Here is a 23922-nt window from a genome sequence, read left to right as displayed (position 1 = left end):
CGGAACACCGTACACCTTTGAAAACCTCCGCCGACTTGACCCCGCGCGCAGCTGAGCTCAGCCGAGAAAATGGATGCGGCGGAGAGCGGCGGCTCTGCGGCGGCGGCGGACGCCGTCGTCGACTCGCTGTCCGACAGCTTCAGACGGGTGCCTCCGGCGGCTGTCCCGCCTCTGCTCGATTGCATCCTGGCGTCGACCGGGACGCCTTCTTCGTCGCTGCTCAACTCGCTTCTCGATTCTTTTGATGATCTCACCAAGGTATCACCAAATCTCTCTATACGGAAATAGACTTCTTAGCGGGGTTCGTGAGGTTTTGTGGGACCAGGGTTTGAATGCGTCTTTGTTAGCGGAGTCGGAAGTTTCTGCTTCGTCTGGCGGAGTAGCTGCAACTGTTTGGTTGCTGATTTTAACTGTCTTCTATGTGCGTTTTTGGTTAAATGCTTGAGCTTTGAGGTGGTTGTTAGCCGTCTCGCGCGAGCTTGGAGTTGCCCGTCTAGCTTGTGTCTTTGCCCGAAACCATTGGAGTAGCTGGTTGATTTTGTTGTCTGTGATTAATTTTGTTAGGATGTTATCAAGGACGGTGAAAATCTGGACTCCGAGGCCCGCAATTATGTTGCGTCTCTGGTGTGTGCACTGTGTCATCTCCTTAAGAAGCGCGGTGAGTTCGGTCCTGACTTCCATTTCCAGATGCTGTATGCATTTGTCCGATGAAGGAAACATTGCGTGATGTTCTCGCTTGTTGTTGGCTCTTTTAATCCTTCGACACCACGTGAATCATTTTGACTTTGTTTAGTGTTCTTGAAGTTGTCATGACATCTGTCAGCGCAAGGCAAATGTCATTCGCTACCTATTAGCGTCTGTTTTTGCATAAATCTTGTTGACGGGGCTGCTACCCGTAACCTTACTTGTATTCGTTCACTTGGAAATGAAGTGGGGCTAGACTTGCTTTCCTGTCAATCTTCTGCATTTCATGCTCCATAATTACAATGGATCCTTGAAATCCTGATGAATTTGCAAAGTGACCTGAATAAGCACTCTTATAATGTTGGCTAGGTGCTGTTACAATCTGTGTAAGTAAAATATATTATTAAAAAATCTGTTCACCTTGCTTCTTCAGCTTCTCTGATATTGTATACCCGGCATATACTGATATACCATTCCATATTATTAATCGGAGCTCCAGTTAGCTCAACATGGCATTGGAAGGCATGTTTAGATCCTTTGTCAATGAGGTGAATTTAGGTTGTGATGGAAAGGATAAGGAATGAGTCAAAATGATGGGCCGCTCAGCATAATGGACTAAGTATTTGCACTCCTCCATTCAACGTCGATGAAGGGATAATGTGGGAAGAAATGTGTCAAAGAATTCCAACCGAGAATTGACCTATTATTTGAGGCAGGTTTATGCATATAAGGTCAAGATAGTATCATAAGCAAGATATGGGGGATAGCTCTAACTCTCTCTCACATGCAGTTTTGATGATGAAAGGCATGTAGAGTTGAAGAACTGGGTAAGATGAACAAGAATCTGCACATAGAATAAAAAATAAATTGAGTATATCAAATTGAATTTTACCTTTGATGCAATGTCAACAATTTGAAATCCAAAATCTTAATATTTTTGGTTGGTATCCTTTAAAAACAAAGTTACAACATGGATTGGCCTTGAACTTTGGATTAAGATGGAAGGGATGTCAAGCAATGAAAAAGTACATTTTGAGCAAAGAATGGAAGGGGGTAAATTAATTTAAACTTTTCACTGAGTGAAGGAAAAGGATGGATGGCCGAGAATGCCACTTGTTCTTCGTCCTTTATAAAAGTCAGGTAAAAGTAATAGATAGGAAGAAAGCGTGAGATTGGCTTGCTGACTTTATTTGTTCTACAGGGGTTACTCATGATGTTCTGCGGTCTTATGTATGGAGAGTTTTCATTCCTCTCATGAAGACGGTGCACGCTTTCGACTGTGAAATTCAGAATCAGGTAGGAACAGTACATACTAGTCTTGATTTTACTCTCTTCTCTAGTGTATCTCTTCATTTGACTGAGTGGTGCTATTTTGTTTGCTTTGCATACTGTCATAAAGATTGGGGATTCGTTCTTTGAAGTTGTGACCGAGACAAACGCATGGAGAGTTGTTGAGGTCACGTTGGTACCTTTTCTTCTAAGATCCATTGGCCTCTCCATAGGGATGTCTCAGAAACCCGGGTCACATGGTGTTGAATGGAGAACCTGCTCAATCCATGATGATTACAATGTAACAAACTCAGTAATTGAGGATGAAAAGAAGCTTTCCTGCTTTGGGTCTCTTACGTTAACCTTATCGTGTCACATTCTTGCTCAACTATTGAATGCTGCTCTACAAAATGAACAAGCATCTGTAAAGTCAGAAATGAAGTTGGAAAACGAGTATTATGAAGAGAAGTTTACTGGTGCTTTGCTTTACGATCTTTGCAATGTGGCTGAGCAATTGCTTCTGCTAAGCTCAGAACATCGGTCTTGTGCGATTCTACTCTTGCTCCCCATAATTTTCAAAGCATTTTTGACTTGCAGCTGCTTGAAGATCACAGTTCATGGGGATATATGTGTACTTTCCAGGTGCTGATGTCTTACTGCTTTATCTTATTGCATGATTTTGCAATATGATTTTTCTGCACTCGCTTTTCATTTCCAGTTTTAACATTTTGGTTGTTCGTCATCCAGGAGGCTTTTCTCTGAAAAAATTTGGAAGTGTTGCAGAACACTGTTTTTTCTTGGATATTTAGAGAGAAGAGATGCCTACCGTGTTCTCTCTCTTTATGTGTCTTTTTCTGCATGTACAGAGAAAAGTGGTCATGGTGACACCAAACATGGAGACAAAGAATTTGATATCAGGGGTGAAAAAGAATTTTGGGATGAAATGAAAAGAGGCTTGGTACTAGCTATACTTTTGTTCCATTTCTGAACATGTTTATGGTGCAGTAGCATCATTCTTTTCCCTATCGTTCTCATTTACTTTTGTTCTGGTTAGGTTGATAAGGAAGGTTTTCTGAGGAAACAGTCATTACATATATTGAAGATTGCTCTAGGCACGAATAAGGAGGACCGGAATTGCTTTGGTGGTTTAGATAAAAAATCATGTGATAAGCAGTCCGATACACGATCTCTGACAAAGCGGGAGCAATGGGCTGTTAAGGAAGCCAGGTCACTAGGCGTAGGGAAAGAGTGCAATTTGTCTGAATCCCTACCTGACAGTAGGTGGAAGTGGGAGGCATTCTTGCTGCTTTATGAGATGCTCGAAGAATACGGCACTCACTTGGTTGAAGCAGCTTGGAATCACCAGGTCAGTTGGTTCTTAATGCTTTCTACTTGGATACAGTTCTACAATTGGTGGTTCTATCTCTCTACACCTTCTATCAAGACTCTGTCTGTCTCTGGTGTATCCCCCATTTATTGGGTGACACCACTTTGTTTTAGTAATTCTCAAGAATTATGCACATAACTGACCTAACAAGCGAAGCCATTGACTTTTATCGTCCTTTTTGCTGTTACCTCCTCTCCTGGTTTCCTTAATATATCTATCCCAGTAAATTTGTCTTCCTCTGGTGATTGAATTTCCAGTGAAGTTGCTCTTTCATGTCTGCAATAAACTTGACTTTGCCTATGCTAATTTTATACCTTTGTTGCTGTTTTCTATCACTTTTGGCTTGCATCAGACTAGTTTGCTGTTTGGTAATCAGTGCTGATTTATAGGTTTTTTGCAGGTATCCTCGTTGCTTCATTTTTGTGGCTCACATTACAATTCTGGAAACTCTGGCAATGAAGCTACTGGTTGTAATGTTGTTTCCGGCGAATTTTCTAACTGGTTGTCAGTCTTGTGGGAAAGGGGTTTCTCTCATGATAATCCTCAAGGTAGTAGCTTTATGTGATATGCAGGTTTAGTGAATGTAATAGATGAAGTTGTTTGCTAATTATCTGTCAGAATATCATGTGTGGTGATGATTTATTTAATGAAGTGGATTATTTTTATTTCCAGTTAGAGTACAGCTTATTAATAATTAGTGTGCAGTGGCTTATCTCTTTTCCCCGTGTCTTCGATGGTTTGACAGTTAGATGCCTGATAATGGAGTCATTTCTGGGCATCGAATGGGAGAACTACGGAAGCTGTGCTAAAGCTCTACCTGAGTCTTTTGTTCTTGGTCCATTTATGCAAGGGTTGAATGACCCTGTGCACCACAAGAATTTTGGTTAGTGTTTTTTTTACTGCACTTGAGGGCTTTGCTTTTGGGAAAACACATTTCTCTCACTTACTTATTATCGGGAAGAGAAGGGAAAGAGAGAGAGAAGGGGGGGGGGGGGGGGTTTGCAGGTGTGTGCATGTGCTTTGGTGCACCAGTGTTAGTGTAAATGGCATACGCCTGCTATCGCATGTGCGAGTTGGTTCCCACGTGCTTATGCGTGCATATTTGCTCATTTTGCTAGCAACCTTACATGTGAATATACACTGTTAAAGCTAAGTGAAACCTTTTTCTTTCTCCCTAATTATAGGCTTAAAAGGAGCTTATTCTTCAGTTGCAATCGAAGGTGCTGCAAAGTTTCTATACCAATATACTGGTCACCTGAATGTAAGGTATGTTATACTGGAAAGGTGCTTTTTCATAAAGATATTTTATTTCATTTATTTTTTGGCCAGCCAGAAATTATTTTATCTGGAAATGAGTAACCACAGTTGTTTGGGAGTTTTTTAAACCTTGCAACTTTAACCATTTTCTGACTTTACGTGTGATAAATTTCTGATACACATGGCCTATGTAGCACCGACACCGAAACGCGACACGTCATTTCTCAAAAAATAGAGAATTCCGACACGTTGTATATTAAATATATATTTTTATCTATACATGATAAATTATTATTTTTAAATTTGATTTAAATCCACAAATAAAATAAATAATAAAGAGCCTAGAATTTACTTCGTGTCTTAGAAAAATAAATAATAAAAAAAATGGTGCGCGCTGGGAGGGAGAGGAGGTGGAGCCGTTTGCTGGAGGAGTTCTTGGTCCACGAAACGGAGGAGGGTGGTAATGGGTTCAGGGTCTGAGGGTGGGGATTCGGGGGTTTGGAGCTTGGAGGATGCGAAGGAAGTATATGAGAAATGGTGAGGAAATAGACGCAATCGGTGTTCCTCTTCAAGGCCTCCTCCTCGGCGGACGTCGTTGGTTCGAGCAAAGAAGAGAAATCGCGAATCGAGAGGAGGGAGTACAAAGCACGAGTGAAGGCACGGTGAAGATGAGAACAGAAGACTAGGGTTTTCTTTCACCCTTTTCTTTCTTTTTCTTTTTTTTATAAATTTACATTTTGACCCCTAATTTTTTGAAAATTTATAAAATTGACCCCGTGCGTGTCGGAATCGCGTGTCAGGATTCCAGACTCGTGTATCGGCAGCGTGTCCGGCGCGTTGACCGCGTGTCGGAACATGTCGGAGCGTGTCGGACACTGACACGTTGGCCTCCTGAACGTGTCCGTGCTACATAGCATATGGAAGGACACTGACATTATGCTAGGTAAATAAATTTGAAATAATAAATTATAAGGTTTCCTCAATAGTTCATCAACATATATAGTATTTAGTTAATATGCAACCCAACCTTACAATTTGTTAGAAAGTCCAGCCCAAAAGCTTAAGCCATTAGCTAGAGGGAACTGCGTATCAGGCTTATGTGAACTCCATAAGCAAGCAATGTGAGATACTTTAAGACCCTCTTTCACGTGCAAATTGAACAGAATATGATACGTGGAATAGGTATCTCACTCCTGAAATAAAGCTCGGGTGGAATGTGGCTCTAACCCAAAAGCTTAAGCTATTAGGTGGAAGAAGACATGCATATAAGACTTATATAAACCTATAAACAAGCAATGTGGGATATTTTAAGATTGCTTTTACCATGTTTGCCTTGTTATGTGTAACTGTTCGTAACAGCATGCTTTTGGCTGGACACCACACAGGATACTAACAAATGAAATTGGACAAAATGATGTCTAAGGTTTTCTTTGTAGTTTTTTTGCGTACATTGTATTTTGGGTTAGTTTGATGTAAATTCAAGGTGTTTTCCTTGTACGGATAGGACATTTGAATTGATCATTTTGTATTATGGCGTTAACCCTAAAAATAGCTCTAGAAAATTTAGCAGTTTCGCTAAATGATTGTTTTTCATGTGCTCATGCATTTATGTACTCACTTACCCAAACAAAAAATAGTATATGAAGCTGCACTGCCCGATGATCATGACTTTGCTATTTCTCGCTTTCAAAGTTCTACAAGTGAGGAAGTATGATTTGACTTCTACCTCTATTTTCAAGAATGCTTTTGAACTTAGTTGGTATTTTTCGGTTACTTGAGTTTAGCTTCGGGAACTAGAAGTAGTTCAAATGCTTAACTCATCCATAAGGCGGTTGCAGGACACAGGTGGAATTTCTGAGGAATGTATCTTCTCTTGCTAAGCAACAATCTTTTGGTAGAGCTGGATTGATGGCCCTTTCTGAATGCATTGCTTCAGTGGCTCGTAGAATTGTGGTGGGTGATAGGTGCAAGTCAGAGTGTCCTGAAAATGGTTCCCTTGACAAGTATCAAGCGGAACACTCTGAAGAGGATTTGCCTCATTCCGATGGAGCAGACATTCTGGATGTTCTGAAATATGTTGTTGAAAGCTGCAAACAACATTTTAATCCAAATTATCGTCTTCAAGGTCCGTATTTGTTCAAAGTAATTATAGTATGTTGAATAGTTTTTTCAACTATAGTACTCTAATGAAGTAAGTTTTGTTAACTCAGTTTGTGGGAAGATACTCGAAGCTGCTGCCTCAGTGGTGTGTTCTGGTGCTGTGCCTCTTGAGATGCTTCTGCACTTTGTTTCTACGTTGCCTCGGGAATTCATTGATATTGGTGGTAAGTTGTATTGCACAAGCTATATTCTTCCCTTACTACACGTTGCTTTAGTCTAATGTTTCCACCAGTGGCTGGAACACATCAATGTTTGGTTTGATCTGAAAATAGTATTTATATATATAGCGTTGTTAGATACTTTGTCGTCATCAAGTTGCCTTATCCAATGAGTTGGATATAAATCAGTGGCAAATGGCTCTCCAGACAAAAACTGGGATATAAATATATAGTAAATGGCTCCGGGGTAGTGAACATTGAAACAATAATAATTACTTTTAGTGTGGATAATTTAGTAGCTTTAGAGAGCATATTGAGACAATAAGACATGGCCTTCTGAGAAAGAAATTATAAGTAGTTAGTTGATGATCCATGCGGAATTAACAGTTATTTTATTTTCTGCAAGTGAATTGTCTAAGAAACAGAAGTAGAGATACGAGTTGTTTGCGTATAATGCATACATGTAGATGCGTATATTGTGTAGATACATGTTCAAATTATGCGGGAAGTACTAAGTAGTTTTTCGTAATATTCAATCATTCATGCCCAACATAGATGTGCATAACTCTCTCTCTCTCTCTCTCTCTCAGGTCCCTTGCACATGAAAATAAAAGAATGGCTATTGGGTTCTCCTAGGACGGAGATTTTAGATATTCTTCTAGACTTCCCTAGAAGATTCATAAATTCTTGTCATCCTCTTGGTACTATGTTTACTTGTGATGATGAGGAACTCGCTGCCTGGGAATATGAAGCAAGACGGTGGGCTATGGTGCTTTTTCTTGTTGCAAATGATGAAAATCAGTTAGAGCCAGTATTGATGGTATGCCATATATTGCTGCTACTATTGGATTCTAATGCTCTTTTTTGGTAATTTTTATCATTACCCATGCGATTGCAATATGTCACTTTTGCTAGCTACTATCACATTCTTATCGACTCAGTCCCTGATTGAATGGTGTCCGCCATATGTTATCTTCTGCAGAATAGATGGGTTTTCACTGAGATGCGCTTGTGAGCTGATTGTTTAAATTATTTTGTAGATATACTCAAAGACAATATTCAGACGAGGCTTTACATTTATACGTAATGATATTGTAGTTTCGATATATATTATAAACTATTCTAATGCCAGTCTGTTTACTGTTTTTGATCATTTTGCAAAACAAGCTCCTAATATTTGCTTTCTTTTGGTTTTGCAGTTCATCAAAACTCATGGCATTGACATATGTAACCAAAGCAATAATTCCAACTGGCTAGCTCTGAAGTATCTCATCCTTCTATTAAGCTTGGTTCTGGAGCTTCAGGAGTTGCTGGGAAAAACTGATGAATTTTGCAGCAATTTTGGAAAAAAATCTACACCTGTCCCTCTTGATACAGTGGGTGTATTGAATAATAGATACACTTTTGAGGAAAATAGAAAGTTTCTCTGCCTTTTCCTTTCTATTCTGGTACTATTTCTGATTAAGATTTGATAAATGTTAGTTGATTAAATAACTCATTATAGTTCTATGATTCAAAGTATCAGTTTCTATTTGATCCCTCTAAATTCCATATTTGAAGTTGCGATGGGATTTATTTATTAAAAAGAATCGATTCCATACATTTCTTATGTACCCATAGGTGCTATAGTGGATTTGAATAAGATTTTGGATTCATCTATATTGATTAACTGCGTCCATTATGTTGTTACTGGCAAATACCACTATTTGTGGTTTTGGATCTTTCAAATAGGAGATTCGGACCCATTTTGGTCTGATCCGTCGATAAAAAGATTCATTCTCTTAATAAAAAAGGGGAGGTAGAAGCAACAAAGATTTTTTTTTTTTTCGATTCACTCCTAGAGTTAAATACCTCATTCAAGAACTGTTGTTGATTCAATATGTCAGAGTCCATAGAAAAAGTAAATTCCTTATGATACGCCAGATTTGGCTTACTTATTGATAGAGTGAATAGATTGTCATTTCTTGAAATTTCTGTTCTGATTCAAAATCGTGATGTAATGTGTATCCCCCCTGTTCTGGTCTCGTATTATGAGGCAATGGCACAATACTTTTTTTTGTTTCTTCACCTTTGTGATAGATTTATAAATGATGTTGCTATAACTGAGACATTTTCTTTTTGTCTTGCAGGAGGATTTGGTTGCATATGCTAAGATGTCTTGTTCAATATTCTGGTCTAGCTGTGAGGTAGCGGACATGGACCTGCCTGGTTCTGTGCGGGGAAAGCTCGGAGGCCCTAGTCAGCGCCGCTTGTCGTCTTCCATCACTACTTTAGTGCTGCAGGCTGTAAAATCCTTTGCTCTCTTGAGTAACATTTGTTCTACAGCCAAACTAACGCTAGTAATCCATGCGCTATTACTTATATACGTGGAGAATTAACTCTTCAATGAGATCTAACTATGACTGTTATGGTACATGAGAACATTTCCATAGTTTTAACTTCAAAACTGGTGTACCTTTTTACTAAAAAAGCACTCTTTGTCCTAATAGTTTGAGAGTTTTAAGAACGTGCCTTTCTTACATTTTCTGTTTTGTGTCTTTTCTTGTTTCACAGATAACATCTGTCAAGGCTGTTGCTTCTATCTCTTTGTGGTGTGCACAGATGAGGACTGAAGCTTCACTGAATATTTGTTTTGACTTTCTGTGGGATTTTTTGCGGAAAACTTTATCAGCTTCAGCTTGTAATTCAAAGGTATTAATTAAATTACTTGGTTTCTTTTGCTTTTTAAGTGTGCTATCCACAATAATCTACTTCTATATCTGTCTGTACCCGCTTCAACTTTACTTATACCATTGCCCCAGAATAGACTGGGGCAGAACTCTATATTGCAGCTTGTGAAGCCTTATCTTCTGCCCTCAGAACATTGGTGTCGGCTTTCTCTCCCCTTATTCTGAATATAATCTGGAGAAAGGATTTAACTCATGCACCGCTTTCTGAAGAGGAACAGCTTTTAGATTCCTTGGTTATTACTTTTCTACACAAGATAAATACTGTTCTTGCTCTGGGATTTCTGACACGAACACGACGGGCAGTTTTGATTAATTGGAAGGTGAAGTTTTATCATCAATGAAGTGTCATTTTCTTGTTAGCATTTAGAGTTTATTTCTAAAGATGGACAAAAAGATGTAGATTGCACGTAAGAGTAGCTTAAAATGGCCACACCATGCCTTTTTTTTTTTTGCAGACTTGCACATAATATTACATCCAAGTGAAAATGGTGATAAGTAGTGAAACATTTTAATATTTGTTTCTCGCCTTATTAGTCTATGTAGTCAGACAGCTCTTTGCTGATGCATTTCCTTAATTTTGGTTCTACTGCTACATTTTTAGGATTTTACATGATCCCAAGGGTTAACAAGCATTTGATGTTCTGTAATTGCTGACAATTTCAAAGTGAAAGTTTAATACGTCTACCAAAAAAAGAGTTTAATACTGATGGATTTCTAACTGATTTAGTGGCGATGCCTAGAATCTACGTTGTCAATGCCTTATCATGCTTGTAAGGATGGAGTTCAAGTAAGAGGACATGAATTTTTCTTCTCAGATGATGCACTCGGCCAGATTCTTGTTGACCTTGTTGAAAGGTAACTATCCAGAGTTTCTTGGCTATTGCTATAATGAGCTTTAAGCATAGGTATATGTGTTGCTTTGATTCTGTGAACACACATATCATAAGAAAATTGAAGTAGACTGGGCATATCTGAAGCTAATTCTGATATGGTAAATTGAGAAAGGGAAAAGGAAATGAAATTTTTCATGGTTTAATTGGTTCCTCTCTTTATCCTCCTATGTTTTCCCAGACATCCTGGCCTTGGACTAGGCAGGCTTGGAGGAAAGTCTTACGATTTACATTTTCTTTCCCTAAAATTTCACGTTTTTCTTTCTATTATCCCACTGTTAACATATAATATCAACACATGTTAATGCCAAAGCAAGTTGTTGGTTGAGAATTTCTTTATAGTGGAGCGTGATCCACAGCTCCTCACCAGTAAGACCTTTTGATTGATTGACATGAACCCAGACCTGTGGATACTGGCTATTGCAACTCAAAATGAGATGGTTATGTCCCTTTTTCCATTGTTTGTAACTCCAAGACAGAAATTATATAATGAATCTTTTCTGAATTTTATTTTTCCTTTTCATTTGTTGAACCCTCTAAATGATCTTGCAGTCTTGAAAATGCTGCTGAAGATTCTGTTCTACCTATGCTAAGGTCACTCAGATTGGTTTTGGGGTTGTGTGCTTCCAGTAGATTGGATTCAGTTTTTTCCCCATCTGTTGGTGTGGATACCCAGGTTCCAGTTCCTTAACTTTTGCAGTGAGTTTTGGCGTTGTTATCTAGCTACAGTTATATTTTTGGTTTGAGTTATCGTGTTTGGTCATTTAGAGTTATTTTCCCTAATTTACACGAAAGTTTTTCTTAAGTCCTATTGTGTTGTTGAAGTAGAACTACTTTTGGCCTTTTTTTTCTCAACTGAAAAACACATTACCTGCTGTTATGCCTTCTGTTAGATCAAAACTGGAGAAACCCAAACTCTCATGAGCAATTTTTCTAGTATTAATATTATTTTATTTTGGTGATTGCTGAGTGTAAGCAATTGCAGTTAATGGTCAAATCGCAACAGATAGTAACGATCTTTGAGTTCTAGAAGGAATAAGAAAAGATGAAACTGAAATCTATTCTATCTAGAGACCTTTTTGTTTGCAAGCAGTTTATTGTTCATACTGATGGGCAGATTAAACTGGGGAGCTCTTAGCCTACTACCATACTTTGGGTTTGCCTGAGTGCACAGTCTCTCTCTCTCTCTCTCTCTCTGCGCGTGTGACTCTGTGTGTGTGTGTTGGAGAGAGGAAGGGAAAGAGGGTGGGAGGGAGGGGGGGGGGGGGGGTGGATCAAGCATCAATGAATATTCCTGATTTATTCATTCATTCACGTCCCTCTCTTATTGTGCAGATGATGTGGCAGTTGGTTCGTTCTTCATGGTTGTTGCATGTCAGCTGCAACAAGAGAAGGGTTGCAGCTATTTCTGCACTTTTATCATCTGTTCTGCATCCTTCTTTGTTCAACGATGAGAGCATGCATGTGACGGAGAGTGGATGCGGGCCTCTCAAATGGGTCTGCTCTCGGTCTCTCTCTCTCCCGCACGGTGTGCTTTTCTTGCTGCCGATTAATGGTTTGCTACTATCCTTTCATTTTACCAGTTTGTGGAAATGGTTCTTGAGGAAGGCACGAAAAGTCCGCGGACAATTCGTCTAGCAGCATTGCATTTAACAGGAGTTTGGCTTTCAAATCCTACAACCTTAAAGTATTACATGAAGGAACTGAAGCTTCTATCGCTCCATGGTTCTGGTTTGTTAATCTCTCATGAAGTCTAAGTCCTTTTTTTCTTGGGACGCATTCATGAATTATAAATCTGCTAAAAGTAGCCCTTTGTTTGTTTGTATGTGGGGCCAGATATCCTTTTTGACATATGGTTCGTTTTCTTTTTCCCCAGTCGCATTTGATGAGGATTTTGAATCTGAAATGACTGACAATAATGATGCCAAGCTTGAAGTGTCCTTGTTGGCAAAGAGTCCTGACGCTGAGTTGACTGAAGTAAGTTATACACTTTTTGGTGCGGATGAAGAGAGGAGTTAGACCCCTGTTTCTTCCATTTCATTCAAAAATCTAGCAAAGGGACAAGCCGATTTTTGGTCCTCTAACTTATAGTGTTTGTGTTTTTGGTCCTACAACCTCTCCTTTTGCAATCAAGTCCTTAATTTGCAGGATTTTTACAATAAAGTCCTTCCACTACGGATGCTGTTAATATGCTACAGTGGCTGGCTGGCTGCTAGCATGATAATTTTGTTGAAAGAAACTAGAATTTGATTGGCTAGGTGGCTGCTAACATGAAGATTTATCAAAAGAAATTACGTTTGACTTCAAAATCTGGTTATGCTTTAAGTGGTCGAATTGTATAAAATTGGCAATCCAAACTCCAGAAAGTATAATGGAATGGATGGTGAAGGCGTCATTCGTTTTCCTTGCCATGCCAGGTATGAACACTTATCTGGCAAATATGGTTGTCTTTTTAGGCTTTTATAAATACAGAATTGTATGCTCGTGTTTCTGTTGCTGTCCTCTTCTGCAAACTCGCTGACTTGGCCGAAAAGGTTGGATCTACTGAGGAGAATGCCGATTGTCATGCTGCTCTTGATGCTGGCAAATTATTTCTGCTAGAGCTCCTTGATGCAGTGGTATTAGTTACTTTTTAAGCCTCCTAAATTGTTGCTTTGCGTGTGTTATATTTTATCGGACAGCATGTGCCCGGATTGGTTCTCAATAAAGTTTGAACTGTAGCTTTTTCAACCATTTCATCCCCATCAGTTATTATTTCCATTGGCTGGTGGATTCATAATTTCACGATGACTGTTCAACTTGGCAATGCAATATCTCACACTTCATTTAAGCAATCCATTGTTCTTTTCCAATTCTGCTATTTACTGCCAGTAGGTTACAGGTCGTGGATCTTTAGTCATTTTACTTTGGTTCCGTTGGTAGAAAATGTCTAGCTCATGTAAGCTCTTTTAATAGTTTTTTTCTTTACCAAGATATGATACTTCTTATCTCTATCAAACAGTAATACCGGTGTTCCCTTTCTCTTTAAACTTGTCAGAGTAGCATGTACATCGAATACTCCTGGTACATGGTGTGCGTGTCTGCATGGGTGATGAGTGCACACACTAGTGGATGTGTGTACATGTGCGTCTAGATATAGATACCCGCAGGTCTATATATACAGTTCTCTACTATTATGCTCATGTGGTGTAGAAATTAGCTCTAGATTGATAAATTTAGGTTTAGATAGATTGAGACGTAGATATCACTACTGTGCACACTCTCTATAGAGATAGACAGTTTGTTGGATGGATAGATGGAAATACAAACACATATAAAATAAAACATGTACATGTACATGTGAGAATTCGGCTAGTACCTTGGTTAGGTGCTTATTAACGCAGAGATCACTTTCCAATCCCATAACAATTTAATTCTCAGATCAGTGTACTGTTCTTCCCATTCAGGATTTATGTGGTAGCTGCAACTATGGAATCATAGTAATCGTGGGAAATTCTCTTTGGTTTGTTCTCCACAAGCATTTGTAGACTTTGAACTTCATACCGTTCAAGAATACCTGCTTTGGGAAGGAGTATTAACTAAGTATAGCTTATGTATTATTGTGGTCTTTTGGTCCTGACTATCGACAGTAGTCTTTATTCCTCATGCAATTTAGACATTCTTTTACTTATATATTACTTTCCAAAATCTTGCATTCATTTTGCTGCTTTCTGTTATAGGTTAACGAGAAGGATCTTGCAAAGGAGCTGTATAAGAAGTACAGTGCGGTGTGCTTTGCTATCCCTTTCTCTTGTTTCAGAAAAAAACAATAGCTGTGGAAATCTGCAGATTTATGATTCTTAAGTTAATAGCCTTTTAAAATTTTGATTAGAAAATTTGACTTTTTCTACTGGATTACTATTGCTGCTTTCATTGATGAGATACTTATGTTGCAAGTCAGAAACATATTTAAAAGGTTTCCTTTATAATCTTGCTCAACTACCTTTTCATTATTGTCAAGAACTACTTTTGAATAGTTATTCTCCTTTTGCATCTAGTGGCGAATGAAAGACTTGCATACCGTGTGATCTAATGTGTTGATAATTGAATATTCGATGGGGCCAACATTTCATCCTTTTTTCTGCCTTGGATCATGTTGATTAATGAGGATATTTATTTTGTTTTTCCCCTTATTTTGACCCCTGGTTATTTTTTAGCAGATTCATAGGCGCAAAATACGTGCTTGGCAGATGATATGTGTCTTGACTAGATTTGTCAGTCAAGATATAGTGGGGCAAGTTACAGGAAGTTTACACATATGCCTATATGTAAGTTTATGACCATGTAGTGGTCATGTTTGAAAGTCTGATATGCATGTCTCATAGCATTTGGCCCATTTTGTTGACATAAAACCCTTTTTATCATTATTCCCATCCTATGTGTTGGTGCCAGAAAGTAGTGGCAAGCCAAATAGAAGCAACCCAAATCACTATACTCAATCTCTTCATTGGTTTGATTCAAGCATGTGCTTTAACAATACATTTTGTATGCTTATTCACCTGCTCAACTCATCCGCACAAGTTCGGTGTATTAGTTATATCAGTACTTGGGTACTAGTCGATGAATCACTTGACGACTACTGAACTATGGCACCCAAGTCTTCTTCCACAAAATGTATTGGTTAGGTGGTTTTTTCTTTAGTAAAGTGCACTTGCTTCTCTGTTTGAGTGCCAATTAAGCATGCGAAACAGCTTCATTTTCTTGTGTATGGATGGATACTTTCCTTTAAGTGTCCGCTTTGTTTTACTTTCGCACATAAGATAATATTTATTAAAAAGAATCTGTTTTAGTACATTAGTACCAAAATATTAATGAGTCCTCTTTGCTGAACTCTCTGCATATTATCTGTTGGCTAGAACATGAGTAGGTCGACCTGCCTGCCTAATACTTGAGCCAAATACTGCGGCTTGTCTCCTTATTCTTCAGCAGTCAATAACCCTTTAGAAACAGATTTCTTAACTTCCGGGAGGATAAATAAACAGCAACTAATGATCGGACAATTTTGGTGTCCGACTTGTTCAACCTGTCTCTGTCTGATATCAAGTCCATTTCCATCTGCATCTGTACTGTGTCTCTTACACTTATCCTTGTCGATGTTCCAGAGTTCAAGAGTGATCTATTCTTATTTCTTGCAGCGTAACAATCTACCTGCAGTTCGCCAGTACCTAGAAACATTTGCCATTAATGTTTACCTAAAGTTCCCATCCCTGGTGAGGACCTTTTACTGGTTTTAAATAAAATTTATCCATGAATTTCACATGTAAGGTGATATGTCTTTCTGAGTGAAAAACATTTTGTTTCATGATAGTGATATTGGATATTGTTTGCTATATACTTCAGCTCAGATGCTGAAAATTTTTCTTCTCAATTGAATGTCTTTAATAATATAATTTCACCAGGGGGGGTTGTTTGAATTTGAAGACGACCTTGACTTTATTGTTGAGAGAAATATTGTCTAATAACATGACCACCTTGTTATGCTATTTTGGTGTTGCTTGTTGGCCTCTTACTCTTTTTTGCTCCATGTCTTTCCATTAATTATCAAAAAGTAAACCAATGGCCATAGGATTACACATTTATATAGAAATTTCCCAAGACGTGGTACTGTGCTACTGGCTTTGTGTATACCAACTTGTGCATAAAATAAGTGATAAAGAAATTATGTGCTCTGTGAACGTTCAACTGCATTTCATTGAGAAATAAGAGATATGCATGTGTTGAAGATAAATATCTTGGAAAGTCATATGTGCATTTGATCCTCTAGTGGTTCTTTTCTTTCTGTGGGCTTGCTTTTAGGCCAAAGATAAAAAAAAACTCTATTGATAGTGGCATGGGAAGTCAATTAAATGAACCATTAGTTTGTGTTCTGGAGGCGCATTGGAGACTGGTTTGAGCTTTGATGTCAGAAGTTAAAGATTGATGTGGCTATTGATAAGTTGACTGGGAGTATTCCTGTAAATTGATCATTGAATCCTAGTACAAAGTCCAGTTTGCAACATTTTGTATCGCCACAACTTTTCTCTTGCATTTTAGTTTAGGAGCCTCCAGCGGCTACAATGCTCTTTGTTTTTACACACACTAGTCAGTTCTATTAACACAGAGGTATCCTTAAAATTGGTACTTGTACCTAATTACAGGTGAGGGAGCAATTGGTTCCTATTTTACGAGACCACAATGCGAGGCCTCAGGTAAATGATGTGATATGATGTTTTCTAGGGAAAATATGACGACATCAATTGACAAACACACTAGTTTCATTGTCACAGAAGCAACTCACTTATCTTTAACCTTTGGTGGCTTCATATTAAATAAAGTCAGCTGAAATAGTTTCTTTAGAACTTTCTTCTCTCAGCGTATCGCGGTTTTATTAAGTTTGTGTTCTAGTACTTTGTGTTGTATTTACTTATCTATATGTCTGAAAGTGATCCACCCTTCTTAGTAATGCTACATTTTGGTATTTCCTTTTGCTCCCCTCATTGTTTTTATAAAAATAACAAATAGCAATGCATGTTCTGTGGTACATCTTTCATCTAATAACATCCCTTTTATTTCAACCTCATAATCAGAAGAAATCACTGCCACTTGCAGTGAAAATTTTATTGAGATGGATATTTGGATAATATTACTAACATAAGGTTGAGGAAATTGCTTGTTGATATCCATAAAGCTAGCAAAGGTTGCAGATTACTTTTAAGAATATGCAGAAGTCGAGCACTTGATAGAAGATAAAGCTACAGTGGGGCAAAGCAAACGCTGATAGAGTTCTTTTGAGGAAATTAGCTTTTGTCCATAGAATTAGATTATTCAATCTCGGAGTGGAATATCAAATTAACTCCAAGCAACAAGGCTTTAGTACTTTGATACAACAATCAAGTGGCTTATTTGTCAGCACAAGGGAAACTACTGACATAAGCAGAGCATCCATTCACTATCTGGATCAGGCTTTCCTTTAGTGGAATCACTCGAATTTGACCAATGTGTCCCTCTTTCATATGCATATCATAGGATGCATCGGAGCTGTTATTTTCTTTATCAGTAAAAATCTTAATATGTAAAAATCTTTCATATGCATATCATAACCTCCTTTTTGTCTGTAACTATCAAATAGAACCATATCATCAACTAGAACCTCGACTTCTGAGGACAATTGTCCCATTACACAAAAATCTTTGCGGATATCGCCCCAAGGATAAAAAACGGGAAGAAGACGGGAGAAATACTAGGATGATCCCGTGTAGGCTTTTCATGAGGCAGGGGATGCATAGGGTGAAAGATAGCACTTGTTTGATTTCTTTTAGTAGTCAAAAGTAGGCTTTTGATACTTTCATTGCCATAACAGCATGAAATGATTCTTTTCTTTTTCCTGGAAAAGGCTTGGGTCTGTCTGCTTCACGGGAAATGAATGATTTGGAAAATATTTTCCTAAAATAGATTGTTTCTTTTGCTTAGAAAAATTAGTCAATGGAAAATGTTTTCATTATCAACAACAATCTATGCCTAAACATTTTCATCATCAATGAAAATGTTTTGCATTCATTCATTTCTGTAAACAATATAGGTGATATTTGTAGGAAAATGTTTTACAAAGCGGTGATTTTGTGCGAAACAAGTGCACTAAGTTTATGAACCTTTTTCTGTCAAAAAAAAATTTATGAACCTTTTTCACAGCTCTCCATATCAGATGGGATGTGTTTATGGGTACCAATCCTTGCTGCACATCTCTTTGGATATGAACAGGTCCAAGCATACATTAATCAATTAATGCCATCTCCTCTATTGCAGGCACTCTCTTCATATGTATTTATAGCAGCTAATATCCTTCTACACACATCTAATGATGTTCGATTTAGGCATTTGGAAGATTTACTTCCTCTTATAATTCCATTGTTGACCTCACATCATCACAGTTTACGCGGATTTACACAGGTGAAGCAGATAAAGTTTTCTTTTATGTTTACTTCTATTTACATAAAGTGCATGATTGACTTGTTGGAAATCTCACACAGTTGTTGGTGTATAAAGTTCTACAAAAGTTGTTTCCTCCTGCTGGTCATGGAGCCTCTGAGTACGTCCCTCTGGAGAAAAAATGCTTAGAAGATTTGCAAGAGTACCTGACTAACAATCATGATTGTGCACGGTATGACATTGCTTTGTGTTAGTGTATATTTTTTATTTTGAAAATTCAGCAATGAATTTCCTCTTGTGATGTTTCTGAAGTTGACACAAAAATCTGTCAGTATGAGTACATGGATTCCATGCTATGATGAACTCAGTCATATAATATGTTGAGAAGGATAATTTATTTTCAAATGTGTAATATATGTGACAAAAGCTCTCAAATGTAATATTGTATTATTCCTTCTTCAGTTTACGATCATCAATGGAAGGATATCTTGATGCCTATGATCCCAAAGTTTCAGCTACTCCTTCTGGAATTTTCGTCAATCGGGTTGAGGTAAGTCTCTCTTTCTTGAAATTCATCAATAGAAGCTTTCAGAGGGTTTCTGGCATAATTAATTGATTCAAATGTATGATAAATGAGTAAAACTTTGTGGCACGTGTTTAACTGTAAGCCATAAGTGATTTTACGAAAAGTTAAGGTTTATTGCTTTGTTTATTGATATAGTTATGATTGTTGCAGGAACTCGAATTTGAATGTGTTCCTACGTCCCTCATGGAGCAAGTGCTCGGTTTTTTAAATGTACGTGCCTATTTTAGCTTTTCTAAAAGGAAAATCAGGATACTGCTTTACCTGTGTCCCGTCCGGCAACTCTAGTCATGATATATATATATGCAGGACGTCCGGGGAGATCTGAGATGTTCCATGGCAAAAGATTTGGTTGCCATAAAAAACGAGAGCTTACGTATTGATGAAGATAGCAACCATCAGGAAGTTTCATCTAGCACCAACAATGAACTTTTTCTTGGCCAGCCACCTGGAGATGTTTTGACGAACTTCCAGAAAAAATTTACGCTTGCCAAACATGAGAAAGGAGACCCTTTAGTGAGCTCGTTCTTGGGCCTTGATGAGATGAACAAACTTCTTTCAGGTAAAGTCTCGATGTAAAGGGCTGATACTTAAACTCTTGTCATAATGCAACAGTATCAAGATGTTGGTAATATTTAAGATATTGCTCTTTGGCAAATTATCCTGCATTTGAACATGGAGTCCTAAAGTTTCTTGGTTCATTTGTACTTGAGAAGGGGTGTTAAAGTATCCCATTTTACTCACTGATGCAATTTTCTGTGTCTTATATTCATATTACTGCCCTCCATCATATAGGTTAAACTTTTGGCTCGAAATTTCTAACAACGTCGTCATGCTTAATATGCATCAAGTCTTCTAAAAGAGCAAAGGACTTCATATCTTTTGTTATTGTCCTATACTGTGTCTTTTTTGTGTCCCTGTTCCTTTGAACCTGAGTTTCCATTCTATAATCCCTCTTCTCAATGGACCATCCCAAAAAGAATGCGATGAAAAGTACCAATTGGAAAATTGTGGGACCTTCAGTTACTTCCACTTGAAAGTGACACTTATGATGTTACTTTTCTTCTAACCAGCATCATTATTATGTGAGTCTGTTTGTTGCCTTGCTGACAAAACATGTCAACTTTTGCTGTGGATTGTATGGTTCCATTTCGTCTATCGATTATTGGAACTTCAGTAACTTGTTCCGTATCCAGCAGAAATGGAGCAAGAGGATCACCTTGTCAATCATATGTTCCGCACACGCATTGAGACCATGGACAAAATCAGAGCTAGCAGACAAAATATCATCCTTGTAGCATCTTTGCTTGATCGCATACCAAATCTTGCTGGGTTGGCACGGACATGTGAGGTTAGTTATACATGCCGGTGATATAATATCTTCATTATATTGAATACAGAGCATTTCATATGTTGTGGTCATTTTGGAGAAGTTTTTTTTTGGTAAGGGTCATTTTGCAGAAGTTAATTTCTCCTTATTTGATAAATTTTTTTGTTCAGGTGTTTAAGGCTTCTGGATTGGCCATTGCAGATGCTAATATCATACGTGATAAGCAGTTCCAACTCATCAGGTTTTGACTGTAGTTTGCTACTATCTATATCACAATTCCGCGTGGTAGAATTTTAAGTCACGTTTGATTGTTTCTTAACGCCTTTTGATTATTAGACAAAAGTGAAATGGCACTAGCCGTCCTCCACTTTTGCCGAAAGTTCAAAACCATCCCTCTACTTTTTTGGTTTCAGAATGGTCTCTGTACTTTCTAGAATTTGCTACTGTTCGTCCTTGCACCTTTCCGGCGGCATATTTTGCTGATATGCATTAATGCTGTTAAAATTGCTAACATAGACTTTTTATAGGGAAAAAAAAGCTGACCTGGTTTTTATGGTTTTCTAATATTTCTGCATTTTGCAAAATTCTCCCTCTCTCACTCTCTCTAACCTTGCCCACAAAAATATTAAGGAACAGGCGCTGTGTCCTTGCTGACGCCAACAGCGCTGCTGCCATTGGCGTCACCTGCCACCACCGTGATGGAGTTGCCTGAGCACCATCACAGTGGTGGTGCCATATTTTGAGCTCTGCCCTTTGTTTTCTACGTCTTCCTCCAGCCTCAGATTTGACACCACCATTGCTGGTGGCCGCCTCGGCAATGAGATCGATTAGCTCTTTCTCTGTCACAGTGGTCTCAATCGACCACCACGATAGACGCGACCACCACCACGATAGACACGACCACCACCACGACACGTGACCACGATGGTGTTGGTCGTCTGAGTGGGCAGGACCCTAGTGGTCCATCGTGGCGGCGGGGTCCAGCAACTGTCTACTTTTTTTTACTCTTTTATTTTTGTAACACAAACTTTTTTTAATTTTCTTCTTGTTTTCATGACCACATCAGCAACAAAGGTACCGATACCAATAATAATGTTACATGTGTCCTCAGATTGCCACCTTAACTTTCTTGCTGCCAACTCAGCACTCTGACAGCCAAATTTAACCGAAGCACTACCGGTGACACATTTTAAAGAGCACTGGGTCCAATTTGGACAAAAACCTAGATAAACACTCACAATGCATTATGGAAAACCAGCATTCCTAGTTTACACTTGACCCATTAATAAGAGAGCATTTATGTTCACTAAATATAATCAAATCTGTCCCATTTTCTTTTCATTGTTGAGCTTTACACTGAGTATTAGCTCAATGTGCTTGTACATTGTCAGACCTCTAGGATCTCCAAGCTGTAGCATGTTTAACTGGTCCTTTAATAAGCGTAGTTTGCAATGTGGCTTTTGATCAGTGTTAATCTTCTTATTGTCCTCCACCCCTCACCTTTTAGTACGTGTTATGCTACTCAAATTGATAGAACTTTTCTGACCAAAAAAAATAAAATTTTTTGATAGAACTTTTGGCAGAAGAAAAAAAGCTCTGCACTGAATCAGAAATGGGTTCGTATTTTCCCCGAAAGATGCTTATAAATAATGCTATATATACTATGTGCTCCCCAACTTATCTAGTTCCGACTTAAGTCTTTTGTACATCACTAGTCCTAGTGCAGTGCTACCTTTGCCTTTATGTGCCCATAGAGCATAAGAGAAAGGGGTCATCATGCATAGGAAGCCTCAATAGTCATATCAAAATTGGAATGTCACTGTGCCATGAAGAGTTAAATGAACCTGTCCTTTTTCCATCCATGGAAGGTAGTCCTGAGATAAAAGTCCAAGAGACTTATGTGACCATGGTCTAAACTGTGATTTGGATTTTGGTGCTTGACACAGTTATATACAAGCTTGATGTACACGCTTTTGGAGCATCTGTAAAAATGTTTTCTGTAAATCCTTTTCACTATGTGATCATTGTCTTTTCTTTTCAGTGTCACTGCAGAGAAGTGGGTACCTACCATAGAAGTCCCTGTAAGAAGTTTGACAGGTTTCTTGGACAAGAAAAAGCGAGAAGGCTTCTCCATCTTGGGACTAGAACAAACGGCAAATAGTGTCCCTCTCGATCAGTATGCTTTCCCCACAAACACGGTAAGTTGAAACTGAGGGATTCACTTAAAATTTTCTAAGAAACTAAGAAGCTATACAAAGGAAGGAGAAAGCCATTGAATCTTTTTTATTAGAAGTCACGAAACTATATCTCTCTTTAAATCCTGTCACATTGCATACTGAAGAAACTTCTCAGGAAGGGAAAAAAAATAAGAAATGAAGGGAACAAAGATTTGATATTGTCACTTGTAGAAGATAGATGAAGTCTTTTTTCTCAGTGAAATGAAGATTTTTTTTTTCTTTTTTTTTTTACCTTTTGCACTGTTAAGCCAGTTTATGTTCTGTAAAGAGATTTTCAGTTTCGGAATGCTTATTTGATTATTTCCAGGTCCTTGTCCTTGGACGTGAAAAAGAGGGCATACCAGTGGATATTATTCATATTCTGGACGCTTGCATTGAAATTCCCCAGTTGGGAGTCGTTAGATCGCTTAATGTTCACGTCAGTGGTGCCATCGCCCTTTGGGAGTACACTAGACAGCAGAGATCTAAATAGCTCCAACGAATGTATGTGTGTGTGATGTCTCCCACAGTGCACGAAGGTTCTGGACTAGTGCCAGTTCTGGTTCAATGTAATGCATGGAGTTTTGCAAATTAGACAACCCAAATTCGTTGTCGAGATTTTGTTGTAATTCGATTTGATATCCCGCGTACTTTGGGTTAAAAGAGGAGAGTTGAGTCATGTACACCATTCCAGGAATATTGGCAATGTAAAGGATGGAAGAAATGGCCAAAAGGCCAACATTCTTTATGTAGTAACAATTGATTCAAGCCTGGTTGTTTCTTCTGCGTTTAAGAGAGTGATGGAGATTTCTAAAAGGACAAATTTTCTATTTCCTTCCCCTTCAAACATACTTTTGCATGCTCATACAGGGAGGGAGGGAGAATTTCACACGGATTGTTTTTGGTACGGCTTGTGTCTTTGCTTCAGATAGTTCCTTGTCAGGTATCTTATGTTTAACATTCCTATTCAAGTCTATAAGTTCTTTTGTGAGTATCAGTCTCCTGAGTGTTTCAGCATTCTACCTTGTCCCTTTTGGTTATCTTATTTCCCTCATTTTGCACTACGGAACTGCTCATCGTAACCCAAGTAATTCTCGCAACCAACCATAGTATCCCTATTGTTATGTTCCCCGGAAATTGCGTTGTGTAGGGTACCTTTGTGGTCATAAGACACAATCACGGAAATTGCGTTGTGTAGGGTACCTTTGTGGTCATAAGACAATCACGGGCTCGGACGTCTTTAATAGGCTTATACATGGTCGTTGGTTCTCTCGAATAATCCTCACTTCATTTCACAGGTCATCATTCTTCTGCT

The 23922-nt window shown here is 38.4% G+C and overlaps 1 protein-coding gene across 7 annotated transcripts; it reads left to right on the top strand.

Annotated features, from left to right (window-relative positions):
* LOC115685417 (uncharacterized) lies at positions 1-23375 on the top strand. Of its 7 annotated transcripts, none has more exons than XM_056304458.1 (35): positions 5-258; positions 565-658; positions 1886-1980; positions 2084-2595; positions 2701-2911; positions 3008-3319; positions 3741-3888; positions 4086-4223; positions 4525-4606; positions 6436-6722; positions 6808-6921; positions 7506-7735; positions 8115-8363; positions 9045-9200; positions 9469-9606; positions 9722-9964; positions 10372-10499; positions 11087-11210; positions 11870-12031; positions 12118-12265; positions 12411-12511; positions 12991-13152; positions 14254-14301; positions 14734-14841; positions 15709-15783; positions 16711-16761; positions 18356-18499; positions 18580-18710; positions 18941-19028; positions 19215-19274; positions 19371-19623; positions 20258-20412; positions 20562-20632; positions 22433-22589; positions 22936-23375. In XM_056304458.1, exons 1-35 carry the CDS (start codon positions 70-72, stop codon positions 23098-23100), a joined length of 5529 nt encoding a protein of 1842 aa, XP_056160433.1. In that variant the 5' UTR covers positions 5-69; the 3' UTR covers positions 23101-23375. The 7 variants fall into 7 exon arrangements, with proteins under 7 accessions (XP_056160438.1, XP_056160434.1, XP_056160433.1 ...); XM_030610493.2 differs by having other exon boundaries at positions 7-258; positions 20261-20412; XM_056304459.1 differs by lacking the exon at positions 15709-15783 and having other exon boundaries at positions 4-258.
* Positions 23376-23922: the final 547 nt, after the last annotated feature.

Source organism: Syzygium oleosum, unplaced genomic scaffold, assembly GCF_021117445.2.
Source record: "Syzygium oleosum isolate NSW1041296 unplaced genomic scaffold, Sole_v2.1 Sole_v2.32, whole genome shotgun sequence".
Taxonomy (NCBI): domain Eukaryota; kingdom Viridiplantae; phylum Streptophyta; class Magnoliopsida; order Myrtales; family Myrtaceae; genus Syzygium; species Syzygium oleosum.
Note: the sequence above shows the minus strand (reverse complement) of the source record. Positions and strands in the feature narration are given on the sequence as shown.